A 16,943-nucleotide genomic window follows, 5' to 3' on the forward strand; every position below is an offset into this window, starting at 1 on the left:
TTAAGATTATATATAGAGGCAAGAGTGAAGCCTTCTTCACTCTTGTCAATGCCATTCTAGTCTTTGGTCTTCTTTCAAAACTTTCTAATCTTCTTGTTTTTGGCAATAGCCATTTTAATTAATATTACATTACCTTTTGAGTCACTTTTTAGTTCTCTTTAGTGACACAAGAGTGTATCAAGGATTCTCTTTTTTGAGATTCATGTCACTAATACTTATCCTCTTAACAATGTCACAAGGAAGGTTTAGAATTCAACATCATATATGGTGGCTGAATAAAAATCCTTATCATAAAGATATATATTTGGTCTCTATTATTATTTTTTAATTACTTTTTTTAAAAGTGATTATATAAACTTTTAAGTATAAATTCAAATCATAGAAATAATATGAATTTTTTTCAATCAAGGATGCAAACAAAAAAAGAATATTCCTATAAAGAAAGGCACTTATGAATTCAACTTCAATAAATCTATCAGGGTAATAAAAAAAGATACAACTTTAGATAGAACTTTACTTATTGTAGAAATCCTTGAAATTTTGATCTTATTCCATCAAATTTCTTAGACATTCTTATCCTTGCTTCTATCATATATGGAATAGGAAGACTTTGTGGATTTAATTATGAGCTTTATTTATGTTCTTCTTTTAATTACACAACTTCTTAACATGGACTTTAAACTTTATTATTGACCTCTTTCATAAGTATCAAAATACTACCTCTAAGGTTAATATTAAAAATACATAAAATTTCTACCTTAAGAATATTAAAAAGCTCAAGAAGATTTATAATACTTACAAATCTATTCTTACTTTTGTTGATAGTAGCATCCATAATTTTTTCTTTCATAGACAACTCAAAAAAATCTATAAGTCAAGTTAAAAAAGAGTAATCTAAAACTTTTAATAATCAATTAAAGTTTCTAAAATGAGAGATAGTCTAATTTCTTTAAAAAAAATCAATATTATAAAATTAAAATGTTAGTTTAAAGTTGAATAGTCCACAACCTTCAAAATACAATAATAGAAGTAGTGTAATTCACTCACTTTTAAAACAACACAAGAACAATAAGTTAGTACTCTTATCAAATTATCAAAGATAAATATTTCAAAGAATTAGAAGATCAATACACTCTTGTATTACTTACAAAGACTAGAAAATCATTCAAAGATGGTATAATATTAAACTAGAATTGCTACTACCAAGGACAAGAAGACTAGAAGGTCTTGAAAGAAGACTAAGGACTCGAAAGGCTTTGACAAGAGTGAAAAAGGCTTCACTATTGCATCTATATATACTATCTAACTAGGAACTACATGGCAATATTCTATAGGACTTCCAACACGTGTTCAACTTACAAGATTTGTGTCTAACTTATAAAAAAAGTTTTTTACATGTATGCCACATAGTTAGCTTGTTCCATAAGCTAATTATAAGTACGACATGTGATTAATTTATTATTCAAGTTTCTAACCTATTAATCAACTACAAACACATTTAAAATCAAATATCCATCTATGATGCTTCTAAGAAGTTTTGCCACAAGATTATATCAAATCTACTTACATTTATTTTCTATCTAACATTTCTTATCTAAATAAACATGTATGTCCATGATAGAAAGTTACATACAAAATAATAATAAAAAAATGATATTATTGTGTATATATGAGGATATGTAGCACAAGAGAAATGGAAGGAAAGAGAAAGGAGATGATATGTCTATCTAAGATTTATTTTATTTTATTTTATTTACAATTATAATTCTTTCAAACTTTGAAAGAAATTCTGTTACATTCTAAGATGAAGGTCTATTTTAACTCTTATAAAGACATGATGCATATTACAAATATTATAATTAGTAGAAATGGCTTAAAGATAATTATTCAATGTTATTAAAAATAAAAAATAAAAAAATACTTTTGTAATATAGCACATTGTATAAACTTATTTTATGTTGAAAAAATACATATTATAATACTGTATTAAAAAAACATAACCATTGTATACAAAATATTAAAAACTTACATAAAAATATATACACATTTTAAAACTATTACAACTTTTGAACTTTATTCAATGAAGTTATTTTTGAAACATTATATCTTATTTTATTAAATAAATTCTATTAATCAAATTAATTTAATGATTTTTTAATTTCTAGAAATTAAAATAATTTACCTAGATTTTTATTATTATAAGAAAAATCTACTCTATCTTAGAAGAACATGTTTTCAAATCATCTTAATACCTATAAATTATTTTTTTGTAAAATATATAATAATTTTGATGGAAATTCTAAATATCTTAATAATTTCTACTTTATAGATTTATTTTTTGTCTCAACCAAATCAATACAATTATATATGCTTTTGAAATTTTACGAATTTTTTGTAAGTTCAAAAACACATGTATATAAAATTTGGTATTATCCTATTATATTTTTACTATTTCACCAATATCCTAAATAGTTTTAAAAATATTTCTTTTCATCAATTCTAAATTATTTTTTGAATATTTAAATCTTTAGAATATAATTTTTGGCATTATATAATTACAAATCAAAAATAAAATTGTATAAAATGTACCAACTTGAAATTAAGTTTTTTGTAATTAAGTAATTTTACTACTTTTATTATTTTTCTTTGTGCAAATATTTGTATAGACATGTCAATAAAAAAATTAGCACATGATTTTTTATTGTAGGTAAAAATAGGCACAATGTTCTTATAGTTATTTTAGAAATTAAAATACTTTTATAATACTTAAGCACATGTGTTCTATTTTTTTTACATGATGCATGTTTTTATATTTGTACTAGCTATATAAATATGTGTAACCATCTTATATAAGATTGGATATGTAACTGTTAATTGTTTTTAATACTATAGATGGACTAGAAATAAAGTGTATTGGTTGCATTACAATGCCGTATCAATATTTTATTTTATTTTATTTCCAGTCGTAAATTAAAATAAAAAAATGAAAAACTTCCTCCCTTCCTTGTTCAGTTGAAGACATATCGTAAAATTAGCAAATGAGAAGGCAGAGAAAAAAATTAGATGATAGTTGTTACATGTAATAAATTCTTAATTTCAAAAATCAAACACAAGTATCAATATCTAAGTTTATATTGATTTGAGATCTCTCTTTTTGTCGGTGTTGCTGTGTCTTCGAAGTACTGTTCATAGGTGTACGCGTGAGGGAGTAGTTGCATAATGCTTACCCTACCGACAAAGGTGTAATTTTTTTCAGTAATAACTTGCAGCGATGGTTTCTGCTTTTAGACTTTTGAAAGAAAGGATTCACCGCTCTTGTTGGGTTGTGTGAGGGTGGAACGATCCAGTGGAGTTGAGACAGGAGTTCAATGGTGTACAAAGTCAGACACTGCATGTGGGTTTCTATTGTACTCCACTACGGAAAGACCGCTGCAAAAAAAACATAAACAAAGGATTCAGTCGTTTTGTTTAATGACTTCGTAGCTTTATCTGGCATTCACCTCCACCATAGTTTAGGTGTCAATGGCAATTTGTGCCTCAGCATCATAAGTATATTACATTGAGTAGGATCAGGGTTGAAAAAATGCAAATTCCGGAGTCGGGAAGATCCTGCACATGAATGGTTTGAAAATATGTTCCTACAGTTAACTTCGAAGCAGAGACTGGCTCCAGATGCGATCTGCTCATACCGGCTATCTCTCTATCGTCGTTTCGTAGAACAAATCGCTTCGTACTAAAGCTAAACTAAACAACACGGGTACACGAAAGCATTACTCTTGAGACAATGGCTGTCATGTTGCCAACATCGTCATTCTCTCTGCAGCAGCTAACCCAGTTTCGTGTTCATTCTTCTTAAACGCTTTCTACTTGTGAGCGGCTTGTTCATGTAGCGATTGTCCTTGTTGGGACTTGGACTGGAAGTCCAGCTCAGAATTTGAAATCGCTTCACTATTGGTGCGCGTTACTTCCTTCCCCAGTGTAATTCTGTCAATCACGCCCTGCGGATAGTGGCAATTGTGACCCTTAGTCCTTAAGCCTGGAAGCCAGAAACGCAATTTACAAGAGAGAGAGCGAGAGAGAGAGATAGAGCGAGAGAGCGAGAGAAAAGCGCGAAAACCAAACACAGAACATGCAGACAAAAGAGGGGAATGATCAGGACGGTTATTCTACGCTACCTGAATTGCAATGTCGAAGGCGTCTTCAACGTCGGGAATAGAACTTGCTCGTGGATCTGCATAGACGATCCTAGGTATTGTTTGGATGACGGTTTCTCTCATGCTGACGATCTGATTCGACGTGAATTTAAGCAGCACTTCTTCAATGCGAACCGTCTCGTTCTTGATGGAGCCTTCATCAATCAACACAGAGTAGGAAGTGTGGTTGGAAGGAAGATGCCACTGGTACTGGGTGTACGCGGAATACTCGTGGAAAAACACGGGGATGCACCCTGCAAGCATGGCGTCGAAGGTAGAGCGCCGGGTGTAAGAGTCTCCCGCCGGCTGCAGACAGAAAACCGAGTGCTCAAATATCTCCATCACCTTATGCGGTCTTTGACACAGTGTTCCCTTGCAGTCTAGCAACCTGCACTGCTTTGATTTGATACATTGGTCCTTGATCACTCCCCGAATCGAATGACTGAGTCCGGGCCTCGGTGCTCCAACGAACGAGAAAAGGGACGGCCTGTCCATGGCACGTACCCTATCTTGCCATGTCTCAATGGAGCGCTTGGAAGAGGGATGGAAGTATGTAGGATACGGAATACCAACATCGTTCTGATGCCAAGGACTTGCCTCTATACTTAACATGGTCATGTTTAGTGCGGCGGAGAGAACAAAGAGCTTGTTCCCCCAATCAGATTCGTCGTCTGTCCTCCTCCGAAAGTCCCAAGTGATTCGTCCCCCAACCATGAAATGATCTCTTCCATTGTACCTCTTCCACTCGGGCTGCTCGGCGAGCCAGCTATACAACCTTGCTGGAGCAGCGTCCCGCTCACTAATATTAGCCCTCCACAATTTGGTGGAAATTTCAAAACCGGCGTAGAATGGCACAAAAACCGCAGCGGCTCGACTGGAGTCCTTCGTCAAGCACTTGTATCTCTTCAATCTGTTGTGAAAAATCCGTTCCAGCATGAACTGGTTCGTTTCGTACCAGTCTGAGTCAGAGAACACATTATCCGTATTCACCATTGGAGGACCCAGACCTTCGTTGGACACACTTGGACACCAGTTGTTCCAAATGTTAAGTTTGTCGCAATGTTCAACCATATCCTCGTTGAAGTATGGGTCCATCTCATACACGTAGACATACCGACCTTCGCAACCAGGAATGGGTTGCTCCATCGTGGGATCTCCTTCGTCAAAATGGGATTCCACTGACTTGATCTCGAGAGGCGTGTCGTCGTCAACATCTACTTGATCATTCATGATTTCCATGTCCGGTCTTTCGTTGACGTGATGTACATCTCCATCTTTGAGCCATTTTTTCTGAACCATTTTTTCTGTTTCAGAAGAATCACCGGCGCTAGAGTCATAAGTTGAGTCGGTTGAAAGCCCCCTTGAGAGTGACTTCGACATGGAGTCCTGAGTCTGCACGGAAATCATGACGTCTCCAATGGATGACTGCACTGGGGAGGAGCGATAATGGAAGGAGAAATGCACCATCAACAGCGCCCACCAGAAGACGATAGTGAGTAAAATAAAGATACACCGCGAGCGAAACCTGTGAGCCGGATACTTCGCTTTCTCCCCATTCTCTTTGATTCCCAGCCCGTATCCCATCTTAGGGCCAGAGAGTACTCCAAGGAAAGTCATTGCTAAATGCCAATTTCGCACGAATCTGCTATCAGATAAAACTCAGTTCTGTCCGATTGCACCCATAGGTTCTAAACCTCTGCTCTTAAAATCTTGTCCAGCGAATCTCGTCATTCCCTCTCAAATTTCATTGATCCACCGGATATGCAGTGCCATGTGCAACAGCGTCACGACTGAATAACAACCTGAAGCAGGAACAGCACACTCAATTGTATTGAGGAATAACCCAAGCTGTGGACATTAAAGGTGGGAAGAATTGACGTGATATTTAATTCCTTTAGAAAATGACAATTATTTTGCAAACAAAAAACTAAGTCCGCATCTCTCACCAAATCAATGTAAAAGGTGCAGGAAAGTTGTCAGTATTCAGCAGGCTTGAAGGCATGTACATCGATAGCCTCGGCTGCCGGATAGAAACGCGTTATGAAGGTGATAGTTTCATATAGACAGAAGTAGCTACAAGCTCTATTAACGATGTGGGGCTGCACTGTCCAGAGTGCATTCGGTAGACTTGAACGTTACGCCACAGCTGCGGCATTAGACCAAAGAATGCAAGCACGAATCTCAAACTCTTTCTTTTGTGAAACAGAGGGATTACACATTCTCACGGACGATCGGTGAATCCTCAATACGACCGCCGAGCACTGGGAGATCCCGTTTGCAATCCAGCAAAAGCCATCACCGGGTAGCTGCTGTATCCTCAAGTGATAATCTTTGCACAAGGTGGTAGAGAATGGATCAAGCACCGCGGTGGACTAGCAAGTCATTCAATATTGCACTGCAGTGTAGCTTTTTCAAAGCACCAAACCTAGGCTCTTCACGATCTTCAGTATAGCCGTACTCAAAAGTCACACGATTGAGTATTGGCATGAAAATCCAACAGCAGTGCATATACATAACCGCCGGCAGATAACCGCTACGAGGCAAGAAGAAAAATAAGAAAACAAAAAAGTAAAAAAGAAAAAAAAGAGGGAAATGGGGGCAGCACGAGCAATACGGAAGTGTGACCGTCAGTCCAAACAGGATTCATGATAACATTTCACCTGGGTGGGCTCAAATGCAACAACCTTCTACATCACTTACCCACAACATCGCAACGCGCCTCGAATGCCACACAAAACCTCCACCCACCCACCCACCTACCCACCCACCCACCTCACGAGCTGATTGGAGTTGATCTCATGACAGGTCCACAAACTCGCCAGAAAAGGCAGAGTCACGACGGCCGAATATGGGCTGTACCCGCCCCGTCCTCGACGCAACACCGAAATACTCGCAAGCGCCACGAGTCTGCATCCGCCATGCACTCGGAATCTGTCGAGCTGGCCTGGCTCCAAAATTAGGAAAAACTCCGCGTAAAGCTTCCAGAAGCCGCCCTCAGACTAATTCTCATTTCCGAAATTTTTTCTACCAGAGCACTTTCGCAAATTGGCTGCGAATACCGCCTCAAACTGCGCCGAATGCAAATTGATTTTGGATTGTTTCAACGATCAGTTGTGACTGGCGAATGTCATTGAGTGAAGCGAATCGCAGCGTCTGTTGGGGGACCGGCGGCACGAACGGAATCGGTGTTGCTTGAGACACCCCACCAAACCAGGCCAGATTCTCAACAGGGTATCCTTCAGGATATCAATCCGGGTATGTGTCCCAGTTTGTACGCTCACTGAATCCAGCAGGCTTTTTAGGCTCTAAAGTGTACGTGTTTCTACGTGAATAGACTTGAATATGTATAAATATTTTCATGTATATAGACTTATTGCATCTTCAGGATTTGTGTTCATTTAATGATTTCTGATCCAGGTTCATGGTGCTCGTCATAATAGTAGTCCAACCGTTTCAGGAGTTTTCGATAGTGGGAGAATCGTTTAGGGATCAATTGAATGAAGAAGTGGAAATGTTGCATAAATATCGACAACTTGTTCGTTTTTTTAAATGTTAAGTAGTTATTAGTAGGTGTGGTAAATGACATTGTGGGTCCCCTGATAGGTTCCATACTTTCAGAATTTTGAAGTGGAATAGAACTGTGTGAAGTTCTGAGAATGTCATCGATTAGTTGACTAGTGGATTGCATTTTATTTATTTATTTATTTATTTATTTATTTATTTTGCTTTCTACAATGTGGGTTACGTTTCTAGTTTGGTTGATGCATATACTGCATAGAAGTTGTTTTCAGAAATAGGACTCAATGTATGGATTCCAGGGATAGCGGATGCCTTCATGAATAATTGGTTATTCCTCACTGAACAAACTTCTGCTCATAACACCGCATAGGTCGTCACAGGGACTGTGCATCATCCAGAGATGGGTCCCTGGATCCGACCCTTTCTCAGAACGTGGTTGCACCGTGGATGGAAAGCCGACCGGCATGAAGATTCCCACATGGGTCACTCTAAAACAAATCCCAGACGAGTTTCGGGGAGTTGCACAACAAATCGCGGAAGGAATCGGCGAGCTACTGGGGGCGGATTCTGCAAATTCAAAGACAGAAGACCCCCGTTTTTGCCTAGCCCTCAACTCCGGACTAGGGTGGGAGCCCTCAGTCACGGTTTACAACGAACAAACCAAGACTAATATCACTATTCTAATCGACTACAACTATCTACCCATTCGCTGTCGTTACTGCCTTGATACCAAGCACCGGATTCTTGACTTCCCTGCCCGCTTGGTGAACATGAAGCCACGAGGGAACACCATAGAATCGTATCACCATCACACGGGAGGTCGGAACCAACCCGAGAGAAAGAGAAACCAAACACTGCTCAGCACTCGACCCAGGCACGCCGACCTCTGCCCGCAACATCCAACCAGCCGTCGAACGCAGAATTCCAAATCTTTGTTCCCAAACATAAGCGTAAAGGCAGGGGCACCCATCAATGAATTCTAGATGGGACCTGGGCCCTGACATCTCCATCGGAACAGTTGGAAGCTGAGGCTTCGATCCAATACGGAAGTCCCCTACCAATTGTAGCACGGCAGGACTTGAACTCTCTCCCAGTGGAAGTGGGGTCACTTGATGAGGAACCTCCAGTCGACTCAAGTTTCATCCCTTGCACACAGACGACTCCGTGCGCAGGTTTACACCCCCTGCCACCACTTCGGGTGCATGACAATAACCAGAACATCCACGGCCCCCTGGAACCCTGCGCTTACCTACCACGCTTACTTGCATGGGACCGGGTTACTAGCAGGGAGGTTCGAAGTGAGTTTAGATATCATGCAGGAATCCGTAAATGTAGTATCACCCAAATCCTCCAGTTAGCTCATAATATGTTCCAGTTGAGCTATGAGACTAGAAATGGATTGACCATGTTGAATACTGGCATCAAAGAATTTTCGTTTAAGTTCATAAACATTGGCACTATTTTTAAATTCATGCTCTTCTAATAATCTGTCTCAAACTTGTTGCGCAGTTTTGCATCACGTTAGAGGCGCAAGAAACTGTCGCTCAATGGAGGAAATTATTAGAATATAAGCATTATAATCTCTTTCTGTCCATTGCACACTATCTGTTTCCTTCCGCCCTGTGCCATCAATATGAGTAATGTTCTCTTTTGCTTAGAATAGATTCTTGATCTGCCACTTACATTTGTGAAATTCGGAACCATTAAAATGCTGAATTCAGATTAGATCTTTATCGATGGACATTGTGATCAAATTGTAAGAAATAGAAAATGAGTAGGAATTTGAAAAATATAATGCGTCTAAAACAAGTGGTTCAAGAAAATCAAGAAAATGTTTGAGAGATAAAGAATTTTGCGTGGAAAAATAAGCAGCGTGAATTTGAAAAACTTGAAAAACTTGAAAAATATACTGGATAGTGGAGTAGCCGCTCAATTGCTCTAATGGTTTGATCGATCGCTCTTTAAAAACAAATCATTTTGATATAATTTCTGAGGCAATCAATTGCTCAAAAACCAAACAAAATAAAAAAACTAAATTTGATGTAAAGGGCTGAATTAATCAAGACCTAACACTCTGATCTAGCACTCTGAAAACAAATTTACAGAACGACGAAGTGTGGGCTCATAACCTCTTGTTTCACAAAATACTACACCAAGAATATCAAGAAAAACAATGATACTTTATTACAAATAAAATCTTATATATCGATGAGAAGTTTTTATTTTTCACTAGTAACACACTAATTACTAAAGTGATGCTGCCTCTTCTCAGGTCGAGAACGTATCATGGCCTCTCCAGGGTGGTGAGCAATGTGCGGTCTGTACACATGAGAACTGGAGATTGCGCCTCTGGCGAGTTTATGGACCTGTTATGAGATCGGCTCCGATCAGCTCGTTAGGTGGATGGGTGGGTGGAGGTGTTGTGTGGCATTGAGGCACGTTACAATGTTGTAGGTAAGTGATGTAGAAGATTGTTGCATTTGAGCCCATCCAGGTGAAATGTTATCATGAATCCTGTTTGGACTGACGGTCACACTTCCGTTTTACTCATGCTGCCTCCATTTTTTTAATTTTTTCTTTTTTTCTTTTTTTGCCTCGTAGCCGTTATCTGTTGGATTTTCATGCCAATGCTCGATCGTGTGACTTTTGAGTACAGCTATACTGAAGATTGTAGTGAGTCTAGGTTTGGTGCTTTGGACGGGTCTTTTAAACAGCTACTTTGAAGTGCATTATAGAATGACTTGCTAGTCTACCCAGGTGCTTGATCCATTCTCTACCACCTTGTGCAAAGATTATCACTTGAGGGATAATCACTTGAGCTACTTAGGGATGGCTTTTGCTGCATTACAAATGGGACCTTCCCAATGTTCGGTGGTCGCATTGATGATTCCTCAATTGTGCTTGAGAATGTGTCTTGCCTCTATTTCACAAAAGTATGAACTTGAGATTTATACTTGTATTTTTTTGATCTAAAGTTGAACTTGTGGTCTAAGGTTCAAATCTACCAAATGCACTTTGGATAGTACAATTCCACATCAGTAGTAGGGTTTGTAGCTACTTTTGTCTATATGAAGCTATCACCTTCATAATATATATCTATCCAATAGCTTCTTGAAGAAAATGAACCTTGAAGTCATCAATACATAATATCAACAAGGTTACTTACAAAGAGAGTATGGAGTAAGATGTCTTTTACTTCCAACATCCATTACTTATAGGTGGTGGCTATTGTCTTAATGGATAACTTCTATCATTTGATGAATACATCCATTTAACATTCTATTGAAACTATCCATAACTATCTTATCTATTATAAAAATATTTTTTTAGTATATTCTTTATATCCTTGAGATACTTTGTCCGTTCATCTACTTTATTTCTTGGCCTTCTCATGTACTAAAAACCTACCTTTTGACCAATAATAACTTACCTAAAATAATATCCTCTATAATGTAACTTATTCTACTTTTATTTTCACTTACTTACTTTAATACTCTTTCTTTGCTATTAATAAAAAGCTTTCAATTCTAATGCATTTGTTAATAAATTAACAAGTATATCTTCTATTGTATAATATTTTATATCAATCACTATTATTTCAATCTTCTCTCTTATAGAGTGATGTTGAATGTTAATTTGCTTGGTCTTTGAATGATGCTTTGAATTCTTTACAAATACAAGGCATCCTTCATTATCATATTTTATTCAAGCTACTATATTTATACTATTTTAATATCTTCTAAAAATTATTTTAGCCATATTACTTCTATTGTATCATAGCTTGCTGCCATTTACTCGGTTTCCATTATTAATCTTATAATTATTAATTGCCTCTTATAATTCCTTAAAATAGCTTTGATTTCACAAAAAAAAAAAAAAAAAAAAAAAAAATCTTATTGTTGACATTCTATCATTTGTATTTTCAGCCCAATCTGTATCACAATAACCATGCAAAGTAATGTTATAACCTCCAATGAATAATTTGAAATGCAAAGTGCCTTTTAAGTACTTCATGATCTTTTGATGGTTGTTCAATAGATTGGTCTAGTCTTTAATATATGTTGGCTCACAACACTCACCGCATATGCAAGATCCACTCTTGTGCCAACCATTGTATACGTAAATAAACTTATTACTACTTTGTATGGAATACCTTGCATTTGACCTTAAACTTCAGCAAATACTTTATCTGTGAGCTTCATCAACTTCAAATTGGCATCCATATGTATTCTAATAGACTTGCACTCCTCCATATTGAATTATTATATCACCTCTTTAATGTACTTGTTTAGGCTCATTGAAATGGTCTTCTTAGAATAATCTCTAACAAACTATATTCCTAAACAATAGTAAAGCTCTCCCAAATCACTCATTTCATATCATTTTTTTAACTTTTCTTTCAATCAATCCATCATCTTTAAGCTATTGATTAAAATAATTAAATCATTAACATAAAAGATAAAAATCAATATGAACTCACTTGATTCTATCACATATATAGAATGATGAGCCTTACTTCTTTCAAAACCTTTATTCAAGAAGAATGTATCAATACATTGATACCAAGCCTTTAGTGACTGCTTAAGCCTATATAAAGATTTTTTCAATTTACAAACAAGATATTATTTGTCTTCTTCAACAAATCCTTGAGGTTGATCTATATAGATGTCTTCTTTTAATCTTTCATTTAAGAAAGCCATTTTTACATCGATTTGATGTATCTCTAAATCCATTGCTATTCCAATTACCACAATGGCTCTAATGGTATTGAATTTGGCCATGGAAGAAAATATTTTATTGAAATCAATATCAACAACATGTAAATAGCCTTTGGCAATCAATCTAACTTTTTATTTCACAATATTATTTATTGTATCCTCCTTAATTCTAAACATCTACTTTCAATCCATTGAAGATTAATTTATTGGAAGTTGAGTCATTTTTCATGTTTTATTATCCATGCATAATTTGTATTCTTTTCTCATTGCATTCTTCCACTTCATAGCATTCATGGACTTTATTGCCTCACACAAATTCAATGGATTAACAAAGAGTGCAACATTACCATGTTCTTTACTTACTTGAGAAAAGATGTCATTCAACTACCAATGACCAAATTGTTTTCTATCTTTCAAAAGATATTTCCTTTCACTTGATGAAGATTCACCTTCTTACACTCGAAGATCTTTTATAATCTTTTTTTTTTTCTTAAAGCTTATTTCTTCATAATTAATGATTAATATTTATTATCATCATCATCTTCAACATCTTAATTCTCTTCATTGTTGGTTCTAACAATTGTAGACACAATTTGATCTATCTTCTTTGATTCTTCATCTTCACTTATATCTTTACCATCTTCATTGTCATCATCTTTTTCTTTTTTTGTTGGAGTTGGAGATGTATCCACAAACATACTATTACTCCTATTTGGATACATTTCTAAGTACTTACAAGCAGTCTTATGTTTCAAAAACTCTACATTAAAATTCTAGATCATCTTCTTAGTTTCTAAATACATAAGTCTATATACCTTAGTACCTTCTTAATATCCAAAAAACTCATATCTTGTACCTTTTATATCAAGTTTGGATTTCATAGAATTCGATATTTTTACATAAATAATGTATTTAAAAATCTTCATGTAAAAAGCACAAGATTTTTTGCCACTCCAAGCTTCTTGTAGAGTCATTGATGTGAATGCACTTGTAGGGCACCTATTCTTTGTATATAGTGTTGTAACCATGGCTTTTGCCCAATATTCATGTCCAAAATTTTGAAGTTGAAGCATACTCCTTGTCATGTCTATAATGGTGTAATTTCCTCTTTCAACAATTCTATTTTGTTGTGGTCTATAAAAAGTAGAGGTTTATCTTGCAATTTCTTAGATCTTTAAAAAATCATCAAAATATTTTAATGTATACTCACTTTTATTGTTTGTGCACAATATTTTGATCTTGCATTCACATTGGTTTTCTACAAGTGCCTTAAATTTCTTAAATCTTGAGAAACATTCACTCCTAGAGTTAAGGATGACTCTACACCTTTCTTAAAAAATTATCAATAAATGTGATAAAATACCTTGCTTCTTCAATTGATGGCATCATCATTAATCTAAAAACATTAAAATGTACAATCTCTAATAATTTATTAGTACATGTTATAACTCTTCTTAGAAATGAAGCTCTTTATTTTTACCTTAAATACAACCTTCACAAGCAAATATCATGATATTATGGCTAAATTGACCAAGATTCAAATTAGTTATTATGGATTGGAGTTCTTTCATGCTTTTGGCATTGAAATGACTAAGTTGTTGATGCCAAATTCTAAACTTATCTTGATTTTTGTAGAAATTTAGTAAATGCTTCGACTTTAATTCCAATCACCTTTTTATAATTGATAAAGTAGAGATTGCCATGTCTTAAGCCTTTGGTAACATGTTGTCTACCTAATGCCTTTATAAAATATTCATTTATATAAAATTAAATCTTATAATCATGTGATATAATTTTTCTCACTAAAAAGAGGTTCATCTTTATCTTTGCTACATGTAAGACTTCTTTCAATCTAATTCTCTTCATTTGGTCCTTCACAATAATCTCCACTACAATAGAGTCAATTTTAATGGCTTGCACCATGACATTGTCTCTCAATCAAACATTTTTTACTGAAATTTCTTCATAAATATCAAATAAATACTTATATAGTATCATGTATCAGTAGCACCTAAATTTATAATCCACTTAAACATGGAAATCATAGAAGATCCTTTACTTACTATAAAAGTATAATCATCTCTGCCAAAACTACCACTTATATTTTTTATATTTTTCTTATCTCCTTTCTTAATTTTGTAGCAATTCTTAGCTAAGTAATTTGATTTTTTACAAATATAATAATTTTTTATGTTACTTTTTGAATTATCATGTTGGTAAAAATAGCTACCTTTCATTAAAGACATGAATCTTAAAGAAAGAAATCATCAATACACCCTTATATCATTGAAAAGAACTTGAAAGTCTATAATATCATAGTGATAAAATTTTGTGATAAAATCCATAAAAACAAAGACCATGGTTGTTTTGGATAATTAATGGCTGGAGAAGTCTATAAAATCAATAGCAAGGAATTTTGGATCTTAAAAAAATATTACATAATTGTACAAAATCTTTAATTGCCTTCTAAATTTGAAGTTACTAAAAATCTCTTGATATTAATTCCAAACTCTTGTTGTATCCAAAAAATTTGGCTCTTAGAAAGTCAAGGCAAATTTAAAAAATACATAATCATGTCCCACCTTTAAAATGTATAATTTTTCCTTAAAATAGAATAGATTATTTTTGAACTCGAATTTGGAAGTATTATGAGATTTAGAAGAATTATTCTTAATATCATGGATAAGAGGATTAGAAGACATACTCGATTGAATTTGCTTGACAAAACTTGAATCAATAGTCAATGTTGATTTTATTACTCAAAGGTGAAAATGCTCTAGCTTCAAGAAAATTATTCTTTATTGATCAAAAGTTGCATTTTCTTCTTTTGGTATAAGATAAGAATATTTAAAAAGGACGTTCAATAAATCTTATTATTTTTTGAATAGATAAGTAATATTAAAATCAAAACTTGATAAAGACATGTTCCAACAAGCTTAGCAATAATTCAAAAGACATGCCAACATGAAGTACTTGAGATTCTTCTGATTTGTATATATGATAATTGGACTTGAGGTGCCTTCTAAATAATGACACCATTCTTATAATGAATCTTTTATTGCAAAGAGCTCTTTGTCATTGATCTCATAGTTATTTTTAACTACTGAAATATTTTTGGAATAAAAATTTAATAAATAGAGTTTTTTATTTGCTTCCATTTGTGATAATCCTGTACCTAAGATAAAGTCTAATGCATGTGTTTCTGTAAAAAATTCTTTAAAAAAATCAACATGATATAAGATTGGTGTAAAAATAAAATCTTTTTTTAAAATATCAAATAATGCTTTGGCTTCTTTACTCCATTCAAATTTGTCTTTATAAGTCAAACATGTAAGTAGAGTTGCAACTTGATAAAGATTTGATAGTAATTGGTAAAGTTCAAAAAGTATTGCATGTTTCTTATTGTTCTTGAAATCTTTTAATCCATGATAGTTTAGACTTTCTTCAAATCCATCATTAGCTTTTTATTAGAAATGATATATCTTAGGAAGTCAACTTAAATAATATAGAATATACACTTTTCTAACTTGGTATATAATCCTATATTTTTAAGTTTTTATAACACACAACAAATATGAACTTCATAATTTTTTATATTCTAAAAATAGATTAAGATATCGTCCAAATAACAAAAAATAAAATCATAAAGAAATTCACAAAAGACATCATTTATTAGATGTTGAAAAGTAATTTATGTATTTGTAAATCCAAAAGGTATGACATTATATTCAAAATATCTATTCTTGATTCAAAACGTAATTTTCTATTTATTTCTTTTTTTAATGCATACCAGATTATATGCTCTTCATAGATCTATTTTTATATAGATATTTATGATAGTGATCTTATTGATTTTTTGATAGTCTACATATATCTACAAAGATCCATCTTTTTTCTTCACAAATAAGATAGGAGCCTTAGTTGGAGATTTAGAATAGCATATGAAATTCTTAGTCAAGTTTTCATCAATATATTCCTTCAGTGTAGCCAATTCATTTTGTGATAGGCTATAGATTGGTTCAAATGGTAGTTGAGCTCCTTCATAAAGATCAATGGAACAATCATAAAGACGATGCTTTAAAAGAATATTTGTATTTTTCTTTTCAAAAACATCATAGAAATCTTAATATTGGCTATAAATACTATTTGATATTTTTTCTTTATTATAAATAGAAGTGGCATATGTAGCAAAAGATAATCCTTCTTTTGCACCATACATGAAAGCTCTTATACCTGTACATAAACATTTGAATGTACTAGATTTATGTATTTCTACTTGACTAATGGAATTTTGGATTAAATTACTAAAAAATTAAAGTTACAAGAAATTCAATCTATTTGAAGATTATACTTTTTTGATGAAGATAATCCTAAAATAATTGGATTGAATAAAGATCTTATTATATTAAATATTGCTATGCTATTATGATCTTTAATTGCTATATCTAAAGGAACAATCTTATGCAAGACATCTCTAGAAGATAGCAAATGACCATCTATGACTTCTATATGT

General features: G+C 34.0%; 1 protein-coding gene across 3 annotated transcripts; it reads right to left on the reverse strand.

The window, feature by feature from the left end:
• Positions 1 to 3,511: 3,511 nt before the first annotated feature.
• LOC112277704 (xyloglucan galactosyltransferase KATAMARI1 homolog) lies at positions 3,512 to 6,916 on the reverse strand. Of its 3 annotated transcripts, none has more exons than XM_090248074.1 (3): positions 6,894 to 6,916; positions 4,176 to 5,995; positions 3,512 to 3,998 (listed from the first exon to the last, which is right to left on the reverse strand). In XM_090248074.1, exons 2-3 carry the CDS (start codon positions 5,808 to 5,810, stop codon positions 3,864 to 3,866), a joined length of 1,770 nt encoding a protein of 589 aa, XP_090104200.1. In that variant the 5' UTR covers positions 5,811 to 5,995; positions 6,894 to 6,916; the 3' UTR covers positions 3,512 to 3,863. The 3 variants fall into 3 exon arrangements, with proteins under 3 accessions (XP_090104200.1, XP_090104199.1, XP_024366104.1); XM_090248073.1 differs by having other exon boundaries at positions 6,409 to 6,915; XM_024510336.3 differs by having other exon boundaries at positions 6,140 to 6,915.
• Positions 6,917 to 16,943: the final 10,027 nt, after the last annotated feature.

The sequence above is a fragment of the Physcomitrium patens genome, chromosome 26 (assembly GCF_059467195.1).
Source record: "Physcomitrium patens ecotype Gransden chromosome 26, ASM5946719v1, whole genome shotgun sequence".
In the NCBI taxonomy this organism is placed as follows: Eukaryota; Viridiplantae; Streptophyta; class Bryopsida; order Funariales; family Funariaceae; genus Physcomitrium; species Physcomitrium patens.